Below are 18,989 nucleotides of genomic sequence, written 5' to 3'. Positions count from 1 at the left end.
ATGACATTCTTTACATATCATCATCAGGAAATCCCCAGTTTGTCCTTTTGCAACAATGCTTCCCAATCCCATGACCTCTGCCACAGAGAAAGTCAAGGGTAGCAATATCATGGGAACACCATTGCCTTCGATTTCCCCACCATTCAGACAGTGACATGCATTGCAATTCCTTTACTGTCGCTGGGTTAAAATTGCTCACCGTCCCTGCCCAATGCCATTACAGGAGCACCAGCACAAGGACTCCTACAGTTCGAGGGGGAAGGTCTATCATCTCCTAGTCAGCTAGGATTGAGCAATAAATGCTGCTGTGCCATTGACACCCACAGCCCAAGAACAAAAAAAAAATTAATTAGAAAAATGATTGAAATTTCATGATTTGGGCAATGACTTTTCCCCCAAAGGAACCTCACAATTAGTAGTTTAGAGGACAAACAACAAATAACTATGACATTTTAAAAGAGGACAATGAATTGCAGAATAGAAAAATCCTTTTTTAAACTTTCCCATCATCTCCTGAAAGTGAACGAATACTTGTAGTCAACAGGTATCCTGATGCAAGTCATGCAACAGGTTGTTCTTTTGGGGTGAACAGGAGCAACAGAGGTTTGACTAATGTAAACATTCAAACATATACTCTCGACCATATCAGGAGCTGTGATCCCATTCGACTCTCTCTTACATAGGTCAGTGAGAGAGCCCAAAATCTAGCATCTCTCACAGTAGTTCCAACTGAAAACAGCTTGCTCAGCAGACTGGGATTGATGCTATGAACAGCCAGTTCTTTATGGCTCAGCTAGTCTTTGGCCTTTAGCAACTGAGGGGAGCAGTAAAGGTCATAACAAAACAAACAACATTAAAGTAAACAGAGTACAGGGAAGAAGCGTTGAGCTAAACTCTTAACAGTGTGCATTCTATAATATCCACTTTGGAAAAAGAAGCTAGCATGAAATTTGTTAGGGTGCTCAGATAAAACTTGTCAGAAGCTAGTCTTACCAGTTGGAAAGAGCTTGAAGAGCCGCATTCAAATAACAAGTGTTTCCAATGTTTTTCAATCCAGTGAGACCTGAAAAAACGACACAAGAAGTTCAAAATCCATATCCTTTGCAAGATAACTTTCTTTTGCATGAACAGTTTTATACTTACAGAATATTACACTCAGTTTCACTGTGATTGCCCATTCCTTTTTAAACAAAAAAAAACAATTTTACCTCCCAAATCAGGGGGCTTTTCACAGACGAAATAGGGGAAAAGTAGGAATAGACTAACAGAGGAACACACAGGAAACTTAAAGCAGCAACTTTGAATGTCAGACCTCTTGTCTTTATGTCATCATATTCTGCATCTAGATCATGTCCCACTATAGTAATAGGAGCTTTCAGTATCTGGTCACAAGGAGGGGAGTCCTAGAATACAAAACACACAGAAGGGCAGAAGCAAAGTCAAGGACAACTTAGAAATAAGAGAGCTAATGACCAGCACGTTATAATTCACGAAGTACACACAATTAAAGCAAGCAACTTTACACTGCAAATCAATTGTCACCATCATGTTCTCAGAGCAACTAAGGATTTGGCCTCATCAGCATTGTCCCACCTAGGAACAAATTTAATTCTGCAAAAATATCCAACATGTGGTCAGCAGGCTTTGAATCTTATCAATCTTGCTGTGGTCTATTGGAGAGGCTACTTTAGTTAGTGTAAAAGTAGCCATCAAATTTCAATAAAACTGAGAGCCTGACTGATAAGTTTACACTCATGAAATACGTTTTATCTCCCCTCAACAAAATGCCCAAGCAGCAAATATGTCAGATTCAGAGTTTCAGTGTGACAAATATTTCAAAACAGGGTAAAACAGGAATTGTGCCTGGAGTAAATACCTCTGCTGTAATATTTAACAAGAAAAGTATCTATTCATGCACCTTGGCATTCATGCACCTGTTGTAATTTTTAAAATCAGCCGTACCTGGCTCTTTCATATCTGCGGCATCATTTGAATGGAGTCCTACCTGGCGTTCGTGTACCTGCGGTGATCTCCCACGTTGCGGTGTTGGTGGAGGGCCAAGCTTCCGTTCCAAAAACACTTCTTTACCACATGCATAACACCAGACTCTCAAGGTGGTAAGGTTAACAGTGAGGTTGTGCTTGGTGTCCTAGAAAAGCATGAGCCACATTTAATTCAAAAGGAAAATCAGACTCCATTTAAATTCCAAGACCAAATGCTGCCTTTTAATTCATCTCGCCAAGCATACAAACACATGAAATAGCAAAAGTCGGCCATTCAGCCGCTCGAGCCTGCTGTGCCATTCAATAAGGTCATGGCCGATCTGTTTGCGTTTCGAATTCTACTTCCCATCTGCCTCCATTAACTTTTGATTCCCTTGCCTAACAAGAATCTACCTCTGCCTTAAGAATATTCCATTACTCCACCTCCACTGCCTTCAGGCAGAGAGTTCTAAAGCCACACACAACCCTCAGGACAAAATTCTCCCCATCTCTGTCCTAACAGGGCAACCCCTAATTTTGAAACAGTGCCCCCTAGTTCTGGACTCGCCCTCAAGAGGAAACATCCTTCCCACACCCACCCTTGTCAACACCGTTCAAGATCTTATATACTTAAATCAAGTCACCCCTCACTCTTCTAAACAAAAAAAATAGTAAAAGATTGAGTTTGGCCAAATACCAGTAGAACACTCTGCACAACAAATCTGTACAAAAAACAGGAACTCTCCCTTCCCTGGCTAGTGTGTGAATTCACTCCCATCCACTGCTCCTGGGCCACTCCTAGTTTTTATCTCCCATAGCAGCAGTAACGCTGATCTCCCACAAGGTGACGCAACATGCTGTTCAGAAACACGTTGCCGCCTTATTTTTGTTTGGCCTTAAACAGGCTCCCCAGGTGTGCTGTACAGAAGTGAATGCGTCTCTCCACGTGCCAAGGGGAAGCCTGCACAGAAGCTACCCAATTGCAGCCAGCTCAATCTGCACAGGAGCACCGTCTACACCTCGTCAAGCTTGTGAGCCACAATAGTTGCCGTGTCATTCACTTGTACAAATACTGGACAATACGGTCACTTCGGGTTTTAACATGCCCCAGGAGGGCACCAATGTTCAACAACGTGCCTCAAAACGGGCTGTACTTGAGAACGATTTGATCAGACAGCTCCTAACCTTGTCACAGTGTGACAGGTGAAAATAACAAAAATATACTCCCGTGAAGCTGCAATGCAAAGGATAAAGAGGTGCTTTTCTCAAAGAATAAAAAAAAAAATTCAAATGCTGAGCATGGGCTGGGCAACACCATGGCAAAAATAGAAGAATCCTTTAAAAGGCCAACTGCACCTGCCATGGAAAAAATAATCAACAAAAGTCCCTACAACTGAAAACTATCCACTGACCCCTGCTGGAAAGTGAGATCAATGACAGGTAATGGCAGGCTCAGACTCAGCTCTGCTCTCTGTCCCCTTTTGTGCCAAAGAGCCTGCCAACACTGCCTTGCATAATATTCTAATGCATTTGCAAGATCATTCCTTTATACAGAAATACTTAAAGAATCATTGAAAGCAACTGTTCCGCCCACAAACTGCAACCAACTGGAATAGAGTGAACGACCACAAACCAGTGGTGCTGATCAGAAGGAACAACAATTCCCTCGCTCATTATAGCAATACCAGCAGACTTGAATGTAGAATCCACCCCTCAAAACATTCAGAACTCTGTGGAACATATATGGAATTTGACTATAGCAGTTAGATTATTAGCCTTTATTGCTACTTTCAGCTACTTATAGGTGAAGAGAGATATCCCGCCTCCCCACCCTAGGTCAGCCAGCCAGCTGATAGTCAAAGAACTGAGCAGGATAATAGAAAATCAGCGGGCATCACGGACCTACAATCCAGTGACAATCACCATCCTCAGGCGAGGGGGGAGGGAAAAAAAATCAGAATGATCCACCTGCGTCATCTCAGTTTAATAGGGATCTGGTTCAGTGCTGCTCTAAGTGGTAGAATGGAAACTCTCTAGGTTTTTGCATCCAAGAATAATTAGATGACCTTTCAGTCTGCCAACTGTAGCATCAAGAAAAATAAATTATGAATGTTCTAATGCTTTAAGTAAAGGTGGCCGTCATCCACATCAAGCTTTGGCAGTTCTGTATTGAAATCCTCCCCTCATCATGCTGCTCTCAAAGTTGGAAGATATGCTGCTTGAGGACAAGAGAGACATCAATCTTTCCTTTTAGAGCTAAAAATTAAAGGGCATTAAAATAAATCAGTTTAGCTCCTAAATTACATTTAAAAGGGGTATTAACAAGTGTCCTGTCAAGCTGGCACAAACTTAGTAAATCAGCAGTTAGGTCTCAGCTGGAGCATTGTGGGCATCGCACTTTGGAAAAGGTGCAAAGGCCTCAGGAAGACCACAGAGGAGGTTTACCAGGATGCTGCCAGGGATGAGGGATTCTGTTATGAGAAGAGGTTGGAAAAGATTTTCGCCGGAACAGGGAAGATGCTAAGGTGACCCAGTTAAGACGTGAGAGGCTCTGACGCAGTAGGTAAGAGAAAAATGATTTCCTCTGGCGAGTAGGTTAACAACTAGAGGCCATAGATTTAAAATCATTGGCAGGAGATCTAAAGGGAAAATGAGGAGATTTTTTTCCACTTAAATTGTCAGGATTTGAAACGCTGTATCTGAAAAAATGGTGGAAGCCGATTACATAAATAGTTTTAAAAAGGAGTTGGACAGGGGCTTGAGGACGAGAAACTTCAAGGGTAATGGACAAAAAGCAGAGGCATGAGACTAAGCATGATTATTCTTTCAAAGAGCCAGCGTAGGCAAGGCAAACCAAATGGCCGTTCCCTGTGCTGTGAGCTTCTATGATTCTAGGAATACACCACAGAATATTAACATGAAACTGGCGCAACGTCCCCCAGGAGTTTATTACAAAGTCTTTACAAAAGGCGGCTTCAAAACACATTTTTCAAAATATATCAATGCTAACTTTGAATGGTGTACTAGACATTTGTTAGTGCTTTTAAAAACAGATGAGCCATTTATTTTGTTTCATCTGCTCTCTGAAGTGAATACAGAAAATCCCAAGGCACCATTTTGGAAAGAGCAAGGGAGTTTTTCCTGGTGGCTTGGTCAATATTTATACGAACAGGTCATTTATCACATTGCTATTTGAGAGAGTTTGCAACAGTGACCACATGTCAAAAAGCGCTCAAATAGTTGTAGAGCACTTTGGGATCCCCTGAGGTTGTGAAAGACAGTGTAGAAATGCATGGCTTTCTTCATTCATAAAAAGCAAAACTTTATGCCTACCTGGGAGTGAATGGTGCTGTGGTCAGAGTGAGATTCTCCACATCCAACATAGGAACACCCATTCTGTTAGCAAAGGAAAGAAGCCCAAAAATTAGAACAAAAAAACACTTTTAATGTCACTCAGAATGTATCGTAAGCACGGATTGTTTACCACCTTACCTCCAAACATGCCCATAGGTTTGGCCCTCCAACTTGACAGTCTTGACAAGTACCCTATTCGGAAAAGAGAGTGAAAGAGAATATAGGCATCATTTGAGGAAAAATAGGGATGTAAAATCTAGTCTTGTGCTAAAGTTAGAAGACAGTTTCCATTTGCGGTGGGGCTGATCTATATCAAGAGTATTTTCAAAAAGCTCAGCTTCCATTTTTTTCATGCTCTCTTAATCCAACTCTTTATCCTCTAATCCACAAAATTGGGGCTCCTGATTTTTTCCCTTTCCTCCAGAATTTTAAAAGGTAAATTTGGGATTGATGTGGGGGAGGCAATTTCCTGATTAAACTCATCCCTGACTCTATTCTCAATGGTGACCTGCACAGAGTCCTGGCCTAGCACTTGGCTTTTTCAATGTTTTTTACACCCTAATCCCTGACACCCCCCCACCCAGGGCAGCAATCAATGCAGTACTGAGGGAGTGCTATATTGTCTTTTGGATGAGACAATAATTTAAGGACCCCTCTACCCTCTCTGATTGGCATAAATGATGGTAAGAGATGGCACTATTCTAATATAAGTAGCAGAGTTCTCCCCAATGTTTATCCTTCATCCAACACCATTAACACAGATAGCCTTGACATTAGATTGCTGTTTGCGGGGGCTTGCTGTGTGCAAATTGGCTACCACATTTCATATATTATAACAGTGACTACACTTCATTGGAGGAAAGCACATAGCAATATTTTGAGGTTAAGAAAGGTGCCTTCTTAGTCCTAATCATCTCACTTCAGCAGAAGTGTTTGGAAGAGAAATCAGTGAATCTACATTGCACAAGGAAACTCATTCACCTCAGATTTAATTTAAACCTGATCAAATTAACAAACTAAGTGTTTTGTGGAATAGTACACTTTCACGTTAGATTTTCATTTTATTATAAATGAATCCACAGGCTGGTTTGACATTTTTACAACATTATAAAGCAAGTCACCATTTGTCTGCTCTTGATGGCTCCGCGCAACTTACTAATGTGCAGCTGGGACAGTGGCAGTAGTCCACATTACTCCAGAGTGCTGATCAGTGAATCACAGAGCGTTGGGGCGTCAGGCATGACTCTGCTCCAGTGGAACTGCTAATCGCCCTCCACACAACATAGTGGAAGAGGACTCAAACAGATTGCTTGGCAGCAAGGGGTCCACATCTTCACAAGGGGAGCACAAATCATCGGCAAAAGAAAATTAAATTCACTAGGCGTTGGGAGGGCGTGGAGTGGGAGGAGAAATGATTTGTTCCTGAAATCAAAAGACAATTTGAGCTAAAAGTGCAACTTACATGAGATTTCTCAATCAGTTCGTCTTTCGTTACTTCACCCACCGATTCCAAGTGTATGCAATCACTAGCGAGATGCGACATCTTCACAGCAACACCCTCCTGTAGGCTCTGGATTCAGTGCTACCTACACAACAGTGAAAAAAAAACTGCAGTTAAGTAGATAGTGCTATTTTGAGAAGGATACAGCCGCTTGTTGAAAGGCAGCAGTGATTTCAGAAAAACACAATACCTTAAGGCTGAAATAATTGCACTCCATTCAATGCAAGCCACCTAGCAGTGAGACTATCACCTCCTGCAGTTTCTAAAAAAATCAAAAGACTCGCTCCACAAATGATCCTACACCATACAGGATACTGCACCAACTTTTAACCAATGAGTATTGTCAGTGGGTTTACTTTTTTAAAAAAAAGATCACATTCAAGCCAATGCAGCTTGTGAGACTCTATAACTCCAGCATCACCATGAGGCTTTTTTTTTTAGGTGTTCTTACTTTGCTTCAGAAAAATGCCACACCCTCGACTCTAGATTCACACGACAAATTTTGCATCAATGAAGCAGAAAGTGACTAATTTTAATGCATTCATGTAAAGGCACGGAGGGGAATTAATAGCGCAGTAGTAATGTCATAGGACTAGCAATCCAGAGGCCTGGCTTAATGCTCTGGGGACATGGGTTCAAATCCCACCACAGCAGCTGGAGGAGTTTAAGCTCAATTAATGAATATGGAATATAAAGTTAGTCTCAGTAATGGTGACCATGACAGCTATCATAAATTGTTGTAAAAACTCATCTGGTTCACTAATGTCCTTTAGGGAAGGAAATCTGCCATCCTTACCCGATCTGTCCTACCTGTGGTTCCAGAACCATAGCAATGTGGTTGACTCTTAACTGCCCTCTGAAATGGCATGGCAAATGGTTCAAGGGCAATTAGGGATGGGCAACAAATGCTGGCATTACCACGTTCCATGAATAAAGGAAAAAAAACCTATGAATCATCTCACATTTTTCTCATTAGCAGCAAGGGACAAATGAGGAACTACAAATCACCTCTTTTTTTTTAAAAAAGGGGATATAGAAGCTAGTGGAACTTACCAAGTCCTGGAAGGATGGGCATTCGGTCCCAGTGCAAGTGAGGGAACAAGTTGCAGTGCTGGATAGATTGTAGTTTATGGAGGGGAGAGACCAGCAAAGGAAGAGTTGGAGAAATCCAGCCTTGAAACAATAAAAGCACAGATTAGTCACCAACCAATGGCAGTGCAGATGTGCTAGCCTTATCGCTATGAAAGCCATTGACATTGTCATCTCCTGCACAAAGGACTGGCTCAAGGAGCTGAACCGCCTCCTCCTCTTCCTATGAATATTTGACAGCTACACAGTCTGGAGGGCTCCCAACTAGCACTGCTGAGTTTGTTTCACGTGAACAAGATCAATAAGCTAGTTTAGTTTGAGAAGGTAAACAGGGAATAAAGCAACATGGTCAGAGAGTGAAACACCACAGGACATAAATTCATCAGCCTAGGAGGGTAGAAGATGCAGAGGGCTGTTTAGGCATGGAACATCCTATCACAAATAATGGCAAAAACAGAAACCGCAGCAGCTTTTAAGATATGCGGATAAAGTTTAAAAAAGAGAATGGAAAAAAAGGTTTGGGGAAAAGGGGTGGGAAACGAGACAAAAAGTGGATAATTCTTTCAACGAGCTAGAATAGGCGAGATTTGCTGAATGCGCTCTGAAATTGGTTCTATATTCAATCATAGAACAGAATTGCTGCCTAATCTTTTTGTTTGGCAAGGATATTAAGGGTTACTGAACCTAGGCAGACAGGCATTAGAATACAGATCAGCTATGATCTAACTGAATGGCGGAATAGGCTTTTGGGGGTCGTATGGCTGTTTCCTGTTTCTAGAAATATAGATGTAGCTTAACGGAATGTCACAGTAAAACTGCAGAGTGGAAACACATCTAAAAGAACAAAGGTAAAAGTGAAGGGAGGTGTTTGATGCAGTCCTAATATCAGGTTGAATTAGCTGGTCCCACTCCTGCTTCAGTCAGAAGGGTTCTGGGGCTTGAGCCCTAAATCACTGGAGCGTGCGGCCTAGGCTAACATTCCAGTCTAGTACAGTACTGCATCGCATGAAAAGAACACCTCTGATGTTAATCTTTGTGCCTGCGTGGGCGGAAAAGAAAAAGCTATGTTGGCAAGGCAGCAGGCTTACATTCAATCCAGGAGGATGTGATAAAATGGCTTTTCTTCCTCCAAACTGATCTTGAGGAGTTTGACTCTTCAGAACTGCCATGCTGTTAGGGCTACCTTCCCCATACACTCACAGGGTGCGAAAATAACAAGGTTACAAAATCAAACTCAAATTCATGCTTAACAAGAGAATCCAAATGGCAGAGAAGTTCTCCCAATGTGCGCTGACTAACAGTTAATCTTCCATCAACATCACTAAAAATAGATTAGCGAGTCAATTACCTGCATTTGCTGTTTGTGGGACCATGTGTGCAAATTAGCTGCCTGATTGCCTACAAAACAGTAGCTATACTTCAACAACAGCAACATCATATTCACATAACCTATGAATATAATGGAACATCCCAAGCCTCTTAGCTGGAGCGTTATGAAAAATTGGACATTGAGCCACATAAGGCAAAATTAGGGCAGGTAGCCAATTGTTCACTGAAAGATAAAGGCAAAATACTGCCGATGCTGAAAATCTGAAACAAAACCAAAAAATGCTGGAAAAAACTCAGCAGGCCTGACAGCATCTGCAGAGAGAAAGACAGAGTTAACGTTTCGACTCCGTACATACGGACTCGAAATGCTAACTCTGTCTTTCTCTCCGCAGATGGTGTCAGGCCTGCTGAGTTTTTCCAGCATTTTTTGGTTTTGTTCACTGAAAAAGAGTTGTGTTTTAACAAGCATCTAATAGGTGCAAAGCAAATAGAGAGGTAGATAACATTTAGTGAGGGAACTCGAGCTTAGGGCTTGGGCAACTAGCTGAAAGCATAGTCACCAATGTGGAGCAGTTAAAACCAGGGATGTTCAAGGGGCCAGAACATAAGAACAAGGCGGAGTAAGTCATTTGGCCCCTCGGGCCTGCTCTGCCATTTAACAAGATCATGGCTGATCTGATTGTAACTTCAAATCTGCATCCCACCTACCCCTGATAACCTATCACCCCTTGCTTACCAAGAATCTATCTAGCTCTGCCTTAAAAAGATTCAAAGACTCTGCTTCCACCGCCTTTTCAGGAAAACAGTTCCAAAGACTGACAATCCTCAGAAAACCTTTCGCTTCATCTGTTTTAAATGGGCGATCCCTTACTTTTAAACAGTGACCCCTCGTTCTAGATTCTCCCATGAGAGGAAACATCCTCTCCTCATCCACCCTGTCAAGATCCCTCAGGATCTTATATGTTTCAATCAAGTCGCCTCTTATTCTTCTAAACTCCAACGTATACAATCTTAGTCTGCCCAACCTTTCAAGACAACCAGCCCATTCCAGGTATTAGTCTGGCAAACCTTCTCTGAACTGCTTCCAACGCATTTACATCCTTCCTTAAATAAGGTGACCAATAATTTAGGATGTCCTGAGACATATTTTTCTCTAGGATCAGAGGCAGGCACTTTCCTCTGGCTAGGGGGTCTAGAACAAGGGGTCACAGTATCAGGATACGGGGTAGACCATTTACGACTGAGATGAGGGGAAACGTCTTCACTCAGAGGGTGGTGAACCTACAGAACTCTCTGCCACAGGAGGCTGTGGAGGCCAAGTCACTGAATATATTTGAGGAGGAAATAGGTAGATTTCTGGACTCTAAAGGAGTCAAGGGGTATGGGAGGAGCGCAGGAGTATGGTGTTGAGATAGATAGAGCATAAGAACTAGGAGCAGGAGTAGGCAATTCAGCCCCTCGTACCTGTCCCGCCATTCATTACGATCATGGCTGATCTCATTTCGGCCTCAACTCCAATTTCCCGCCCTCTCCCCATAACCTTTCAGTCCATTACTAATTAAAAATCTGTCTATCTCCTCCTCAAATTTATTCAGCGTCCCGGCATCCACTGCACTCTAAGGTAGTGAATTCCACAGATTCACAACCCTTTGATAAAAGTAATTCCTCCTCATCTCTGATTTAAATCTACCACCCCTTAGCCTAAAACTATGGCCTCTCATTCTAGAATGCCCCACAAGGGGAAACATCCGCTCCACGTCTACTTTGTCTATCCCCTTTAGCATCTTATATACCTCAATTAGATCTCCTCTCATCCTTCTAAACTCTAGCGAGGATAAGCCTAAACTGCTCAATCTCTCCTCATAAGACAAGCCCCGCATGTCTCGAATCAACCTAGTGAACCTCCTCTGAACCACCTCCAATGTAACTACATCCTTCCTCAAGAAAGGGGACCAAAACTGTGCACAGTACTCCAGATGCGGTCTCACCAATGCCTTCTACAGTTGCAACAACACTTCCCTATTTTTATACTCTATTCCTTTAGCAATAAATGCCAAAATTCCATTTGCCTTCCTTATTACCTGCTGTACCTGCATACTAGCTTTCAGTGATTCATGCACGGGGACACCCAGGTCCCTCTGCACTGAAGCATTCTGAAGTTTCTCTCCATTTAAATAATAAGTCGCCTTTTTATTCTTCCGACCAAAATGGATAACCTCATACTTATCCACGTTAAACTCCATCGCCCAAATTTTGGCCCATTCACCTAACCTGTCCATATCCATTTGCAAATTTCTTATTTCTTCATTGCAACTTACTTTCCCACCTATTTTGGTGTCATCTGCAAATTTAACTATAGTACCTTCTATCCCTGAATCCAAATCATTAATATCGATTGTAAATAGTTGGGGCCCAAGGACCAAACCCTGTGGCACCCCACTAGTTACAGCTTCCCATCCAGAAAAAGACCCAATTATCCCGACTCTCTGCTTTCTGTTGGTTAGCCAATCCTCTATCCAAGCTAATATATTACCCCTAACTCCATGTGATCTTATCTTGTGCACTAATCTTATGTGCGGCACCTTATCAAAGGCCTTCTGGAAGTCCAGATATACTACATCTACAGGATCCCCATTATCCACTTTGCTTGTCACATCTTCAAAGAACTCTAGCAAATTAGTCAAACACGATTTACTCTTCTAAAACCATGCTGACTCTGATGGATTACATTTTGACTTTCCAAATGCCCCATTACTACTTCCTTAATAATGGATTCCAACAATTTCCCAACGACAGAAGTTAAACTAACTGTTCCATAGTTTCCTACTCTCTGCCTCCGCCCCTTTTTGAATAAGGGCGTTATATTAGCATTTTTCCAATCCACTGGAACCTTCCCAGAATCCAGGGAATTTTGGAATATTATAGCCAATGCATCCATTAACTCCGCTGCCACTTCCTTTAAGACGATCAGCCACGATCATATTGAATGACGGGGCAGGCTCATAGGACCGAATGACCTATTCCGGCTCCTATTTTCTATGTTTCTATAGCCTTTTTAAATACCTCGATCGAAACTGCCTCCAACATCCTCTCCGGAGTTTGTTCCAGACTTGGAACTATATGGCCATTCCTTCAGTATTGCTGGGTCAAAATCTTGGAACTCCCTCCCCAAAAGCACTGTGGGTGTACCTACACCACATGGGCAGCAGCAGCTCAAGGTGGCAGCTCACCACCACCTTCTCAAGGCCAATTAGGGATGGGCAATAAATGCTGGCATAGCCAGTGATGCCCACATCCTATGAACGAATAAATAATTTTTTAGAACCATTTCACCAACAAAGGGTGACTGATTTTGTATTGGAACACTAATCAAGATCCAAGGCTGCCATTATATTACACGAGGTCAGCAACTGTAGTCTGCATAAGCTTGGCCATAACATGCATCCTTTAACGCAGATCATAAATCACATTCTATCCTCAAGGGCATATCTCTCTGGGCACATAGTGGCACCTGTTCTTGCAACCCTGCCTCCTAGCTTGTAACGTGTTAATGTTTGACGATTGTGCAGGAAAGGCTGTCTACATTTCCCAAACATTAAAAGCTTGGAAGTTTGTGAATGATCTCAGAAGTTAAAATTACCCTCTGAAATTACCCTTTAATACAATTAAAAAAAAAACTTATATTTGTATAGTGCCTTCAACAGAAGAAGAATCCCAAGGTCCTTAGCAACAATATAATCTGACAAAAATTGACATCGAGCCAAAGGGGAAAGTATTAGGACAGCAGATTAAAAGCTTGGTCAAAGAGGTAAGTTTTTAGGAGGGTGTCAGAGGAGAGGGAGGCAGAACATTTAGGGAGGGAATTCCAGAATTTAAGGCCTAGACAATCAAAGGCATGGCAGCAATGGTGGAGCAGAGGGAGTGGAGGCTGTGTAAGTGGCCAGAGTTGGAGTAATGCAGAATTCTGAGAGACTGTAAAAAGAGATAGGGAGGGGCAATGGAGTTGTATTCCCGAATGACAAATACAAGTAGTAGCAGCTGCACAGAGGGGTCTCCTGCTGCAGCTAAAGTCAGATTGTGATCTATGCCGCTATTTTTTGCACAATGCAGTTTTGGAGCCACTTAACATTGATGCTAAAATCGAATGTAATTCTACCCCTCGTTTGCAAAATTGAGCTGAGAAAAATCTCTTACGTCAGTTCCCACCGAATGTTCATCAGTAATTTAATATGCTCTAAAAGTTGAGGCTCCTCTGCTCCCACACATGACCATTATTTCAGGGGCAGAATGAGATTATAGCTGAGGTGTATAGATAAGAATGGCCAATACCCCTCACCAATTAACACTAACCACTGAAACTAAGACCCAAGTCTTGTCAAATTTACAAAATTCCAAATGTTAAACTGCTGTGTGATCATGCAAGGAAATTAACAGCTTCCTCCCAGGGCTGATTAGGTAAAGTACCTGTGTGCTACTGAGCCAAACACAGGTTCGCTTCCTGATATGTGTTGAGTACAGGTGCCCTAACATCACCAGAACCCCCACAGGGCCCACGATTTTCAATCATCCTTGCCATCCATCAACCCCTTAGAATCAGCAATCTGCTGGTGACCTGCCACTGTTCACTTCCCTGGCCGAGTGGGTGAAATGCCAGAGGTCTGCTGCCACCCTTGGACTTGTACCTCAGAGCAGTGGGTGGGGGGGAATAGCAAAGACAACAAAATATAGGATGCTCTGATAAACACAACCGCAGCAGCACCTGTTTATGAATAACATTATCAGTGATCCATACTTCTTTGAATTTTTCTTCCTTGTTCCTCTTAAGCTGCTGATAATCAGTGAAATAGAAAATAGGATCAGGGATAGGTCAATCGGCCCTTCGAGCCTGCTCCGCCATTTAATATGGTCATGGCTGATCCTCTATCTCAACACCGTACTCCCACTCTCTCCCATACCTCTTGATGCATTAAAGTCTAGAAATCAATTTCCTTCTTAAATATATTCAGTGACTTGGCCTCCACAGCCCTCTGTGGTAGAGAATTCCACAGGTTCACCAACCTCTGATTGAAGAAGTTTCTCCTCATCATAGTCCTAAATGGCCTACCCCATGTCCTGAGATTGTGACCCCTTGTTCTAGACCCCCCCACAGCCAGGGGAAACATCATCCCTGCATCCAGTCTGTCCAGCCCTGTCAGAATTTTATACGTTTCAATGAGATCCCCTCTCATTCTTCTAAACTCCAGTGAATACAGATCTAGTCGACCCAATCTCTCCTCATACGACAATCCTCCAATCCCAGGGATCAGTCTGGTGAATCACTTCTGTACATTCCGGTCTCCTCTTCCATTCATTCCCAATGTCTCAAAACTGTCAAGGATCAGGAATTGAGCCTACCATTCCTCACACAAACCCTAACACTTTCAAAACTCAAGCTTGTCACTAAGTCACCTCACAACCTCCACCATCCAGAAGGCCAAGGGCAACACGCACATGGGAAAACCATCATATTACATGGGACACACGACACAGAAACAGGCCATTCAGCCCAATCAGTCCATACTGACATGAGCTTCTTTCCCTCTTTCCTCATCTAAAATCCATCGTAACCCTTCTCCCTCAAATGCTTGTCTAGCTTCCTCTTAAATGCATCTATACTATTCACTTCAACTACTCCCTGCGCTAGCGAGTTCCATATTCATCCCAAGTACCCCCCAAGTCACAACCATCCTGTCCCGGACACGGATTGTCACTCGGTCAAAATTCTAGAACTCCCTAGCTAACAGCCCTGTAGGAGGACCTTAACCACATGGACTGGAGTTCAAGAAGGCCCACCACCACCTTTTCAAGGGGATATTGAGGACTCTGGGTCTGGGACAATGGGAGGAGGTGTCAAACTCTTTCGAGTTATCAACAGTCACAGATTGCAACTTTTTCGAGTACAATCACAGTTCTTGGTTTCCGGGAGTGGGACATGAACCCACAACCCTCTGATTCAAAGGCGAGGGTGCTATGAACCGAGCCACAGCTGACACCTCAAAAGTATCCAGTGAAACTCTTTCGAGTTATCAACAGTCACAGATTGCAACTCTTTCGAGTACAATCACAGTTCTTGGTTTCCGGGAGTGGGACATGAACCCACAACCCTCTGATTCAAAGGCGAGGGTGCTATGAACCGAGCCACAGCTGACACCTCAAAAGTATCCAGTGAAACTCTTTCGAGTTATCAACAGTCACAGATTGCAACTCTTTCGAGTACAATCACAGTTCTTGGTTTCCGGGAGTGGGACATGAACCCACAACCCTCTGATTCAAAGGCGAGGGTGCTATGAACTGAGCCACAGTGTCAACGATGTCCAATATCCCCAGAATGAAGAAATAATTCACACCACTCGATCTATCAATCCTACACTTCTCAACCTTGGTGACATCCTTCACTCTAGCCCATGGTACTGCAATGTGAAAGGATAAGGGACAATTGTAAACTGACTGAAAACCTGGGCACAAAGACACATTGTATGAGGTTCTCTGAATTGGCTGAACCCACTCCTCATTAAATGAATTTAACGTTACACAAACTAATTATCAGCCAAGTGATTCTAAAGTGACTATCAGAAATATTAAAGCCCATATCAATGGTGCTTTATTGATAGCCAAAAATGGTAGTTTATTTTGGTTTTAGATGGAAATATTTAGTCCTACCAACTGACAGGCCGACAGGTCACCTATGTTATATTGCGCCTGCACACCGACAAACAGAACTAGTGCAGCATGTTTTAAACATGGGCCTGGGTTGTGTGTTAAGATTAACAGTGAGGCGATCAGCACTCGCTATTATTATGGAGCTAAATTGGACAGCAAAATCCAGAATCTGCACACGTGCAATTAAATGTGGAATTCCAGTGGGTGCTCAAGTTGCTCTGCTTCACAAGGGGGGGGGGAAAGAGTGGGAGGGAGGGGGCCTGAGTGGGGGGGGGGGAAAGAGTGGGAGGGAGGGGGCCTGAGTGGGGGGAGGGGGGGGGGGGAAGAGGGGGTCCGATCCCTGGAGACCCTGTCCCCTGTATTCAGCCAGCTCGGGTTGTCGGCCTCATTCAGCATCAACCCGCGGCTCCCAGCCCGACCGCCAGAGCGGCATCCTCACCGGGCATGGGGGCCCGAGGCCGGGGAGCCGGCTCTGTCCCTCCCCGAGGCCGGGGAACCGGCTCTGTCCCTCCCCGGGGCCCGAGGCCGGGGAGCCGGCTCTGTCCCTCCCCGAGGCTGGGGAGCCGGCTCTGTCCCTCCCCGGGGCCCGAGGCTGGGGAGCCGGCTCTGTCCCTCCCCGGGGCCCGAGGCCGGGGAGCCGGCTCTGTCCCTCCCCGGGGCCCGAGGCCGGGGAGCCGGCTCTGTCCCTCCCCGGGGCCCGAGGCCGGGGAGCCGGCTCTGTCCCTCCCCGGGGCCCGGGGCCCGAGGCCGGGGAGCCGGCTCTGTCCCTCCCCGGGGCCCGGGGCCCGAGGCCGGGGAGCCGGCTCTGTCCCTCCCCGAGGCCGGGGAGCCGGCTCTGTCCCTCCCCGAGGCCGGGGAGCCGGCTCTGTCCCTCCCCGAGGCCGGGGAGCCGGCTCTGTCCCTCCCCGGGGCCCGAGGCTGGGGAGCCGGCTCTGTCCCTCCCCGGGGCCCGAGGCTGGGGAGCCGGCTCTGTCCCTCCCCGGGGCCCGAGGCTGGGGAGCCGGCTCTGTCCCTCCCCGGGCCTACACACTCACTCTCTCTCACACACAGAGAGAGACTCCAGACCCGCACATTCCGGCCCAAAGCCTCACCTCCACCTGGAAGGACACTGAGGGAATGGGCCTGAACTCCAGCCCCGATCGCCGGTTCTCACTCACCAGCTCCTGAACCTCCCTGAGATGGGCGTCTGCCACTGACTCAACCCAGGCCAGGCCAGCCCCGCCCCGCCCCCTGCCTGTCAATCATCCAGCCCACAGCCTGTCAATCATCGCGCCCCGCCCCGCCCGCACACACCCGCAGCCTGTCAATCACCAGGCCCCGCCCTAGTCCCCCTCGCCTTCCAATCATCGAGCCCCTCCCCCCCATCCCACTGTCAATCACCGAATCCCGCCTCTATCCCCTGTCAATCACCGAGTCCCCAAACCCCAACCTGAATCACACAGCCCCGCCCTATTCCCCTGTCAATCACCGACCTCTGTCCCCGGCACGCCCCAGGCTGTCAATCAGCGAGCCCCGCCCCTACCTCCTGTCGATCAGCGAGCCCCGCCCCGCCCCCAGCTGCAACTGTCAATCACCGAGTCGCGCTCCCAGGATCTGCTTCTTGATTCACCCCCTTTTCTGTCTCACTGAACCATTCAGACCATCAAGGTTTCTCATTGGTGATCTGTATCTTAATTCCATTTACCAAACTCCCCTTTCCCTTGATGGAGTTTGGGGGGGGGGGGGAGTGTGGGGGGGGGGGGGAGTGTGGGGGGGTGGGGGGGTTGGGGCTGGGGAGGGGGGGGTGGGATGGGGGGGGGTGGGGGGTGGTGAGGAGGGGGGTGAGGGTGGGGGTCGGGGGGTGGGTGGGGGTGTGGAGGGTGAGGAGTGGGGGGTTGAGGAGGGGAGTGGTGAGGAGGGGGGGGGGTGATGGTGGGGGTTGGGGGGTGGGGGGTGGGGCAGAATTCCACTAACTTTCTTGATTTCACCCCAAAAAGACCTAGACCTAATTTTGAGGCATCAGTTTTGTCTCAGTGGCAACAGTCTCACATCCAAGAAGGTTGTGCTTTCAACGCCCATTCTAATCAAGGCTGACACTGTCAAAGGTGTTAACGCTTCAGGTGAAATGTTAAAGCAAGGCCCAGACCCCCAGACCCCCCCGACAAATAGAAAATTAAGATTCCATGGTACTATTTGAAGACTATGTGTCTTCAGCTGCCTAGGTTCTAAGCTCTAAAATTCCCTCCCTCCCCCAATCTCCCTCCTCCTTTAAGGAGGTCCTTAAAACCTACCCTCACTTTCCCTAATATCTCCTGATGTGACTTGGTGTCAAATTGCGTTTAATAATTGTTCATTGAAATGTTTACTCAGCTGAAGGCACTATACAAATGCAAGTTGCCGTGATTGAGGAGCAGGTGACTTCTTCTGGTGCCTTGGACAATATTTATTCCTTAAGTAATACCATGGAACAGATTATCTGGTCATTCATCTCCTTGCTGTTTGTGGAAGTTTGCTGTGTGCATATTTGCTGTGATGTTTCCCTCTATTAGAGCAGTGACTATAATTAAAAAGTACTCTATGAAAAATTTGGTATAAATCAAATCCTTTAATTTAAGATTATGCCTTCTTGTTCTGGATTCTCTGTCCAAAGGAAATCATTTTTCCATATATTTTTAAAAGTCATTGATGGGATGTGGGCTTCGCTGGCTGGGCCAGCATTTATTGCCCATCCCTAGTTGCCCTTGAGAAGGTGGTGATGAACTGCTCTACTCTACAGAATGCCTTTATCATTTTAAACACCTTGCTACTCAAATTTCTAAACTTGAGGGCATACAATCTAAGTTTATGTAGCCTATCTTCATATTTTAGTCCTTTAAGGTCTGATATAATTCTGGCCAATCTCCACTGTAGACCCTCCAGGGCCAATATATCCTCCCTGAATTTCAGTGCCCAAAATTGTATGCTGTTCTCTAGCTGGAGTCTGACCAAAGCTCTGCACAACTGAGGTAATCATGTCCTCATTATTGTATTCCAACCCCCTTTCAATAAAGGTTCTG

The 18,989-nt window shown here is 45.2% G+C and overlaps 1 protein-coding gene across 3 annotated transcripts in view; it reads right to left on the bottom strand.

The window, feature by feature from the left end:
• The window catches only part of usp33 (ubiquitin specific peptidase 33), an 81,560-nt gene extending 64,359 nt beyond the window's left edge, over positions 1-17,201 (bottom strand). Inside the window, exons 1-9 of one of the 3 annotated variants that reach the window (XM_078560713.1) lie at positions 17,112-17,184; positions 15,595-15,704; positions 7,891-8,010; positions 6,799-6,922; positions 5,475-5,528; positions 5,316-5,378; positions 2,006-2,149; positions 1,313-1,403; positions 994-1,063 (exon numbers count right to left, since the gene is read on the bottom strand). In XM_078560713.1, the coding sequence (XP_078416839.1) occupies positions 994-1,063; positions 1,313-1,403; positions 2,006-2,149; positions 5,316-5,378; positions 5,475-5,528; positions 6,799-6,879 (503 nt within the window). In that variant the 5' untranslated portion in view covers positions 6,880-6,922; positions 7,891-8,010; positions 15,595-15,704; positions 17,112-17,184. Of the gene's footprint in view, positions 1-993; positions 1,064-1,312; positions 1,404-2,005; positions 2,150-5,315; positions 5,379-5,474; positions 5,529-6,798; positions 6,923-7,890; positions 8,011-15,594; positions 15,705-17,111 lie in introns of all 3 variants that reach the window. The other 2 variants (XM_078560714.1, XM_078560715.1) reach the window with 2 other exon arrangements.
• Positions 17,202-18,989: the final 1,788 nt, after the last annotated feature.

The sequence above is a fragment of the Cetorhinus maximus genome, chromosome 17 (genome assembly GCF_964194155.1).
Source record: "Cetorhinus maximus chromosome 17, sCetMax3.hap1.1, whole genome shotgun sequence".
NCBI lineage: Eukaryota > Metazoa > Chordata > Chondrichthyes > Lamniformes > Cetorhinidae > Cetorhinus > Cetorhinus maximus.
This window is presented reverse-complemented; position numbering and strand designations above follow the sequence as displayed.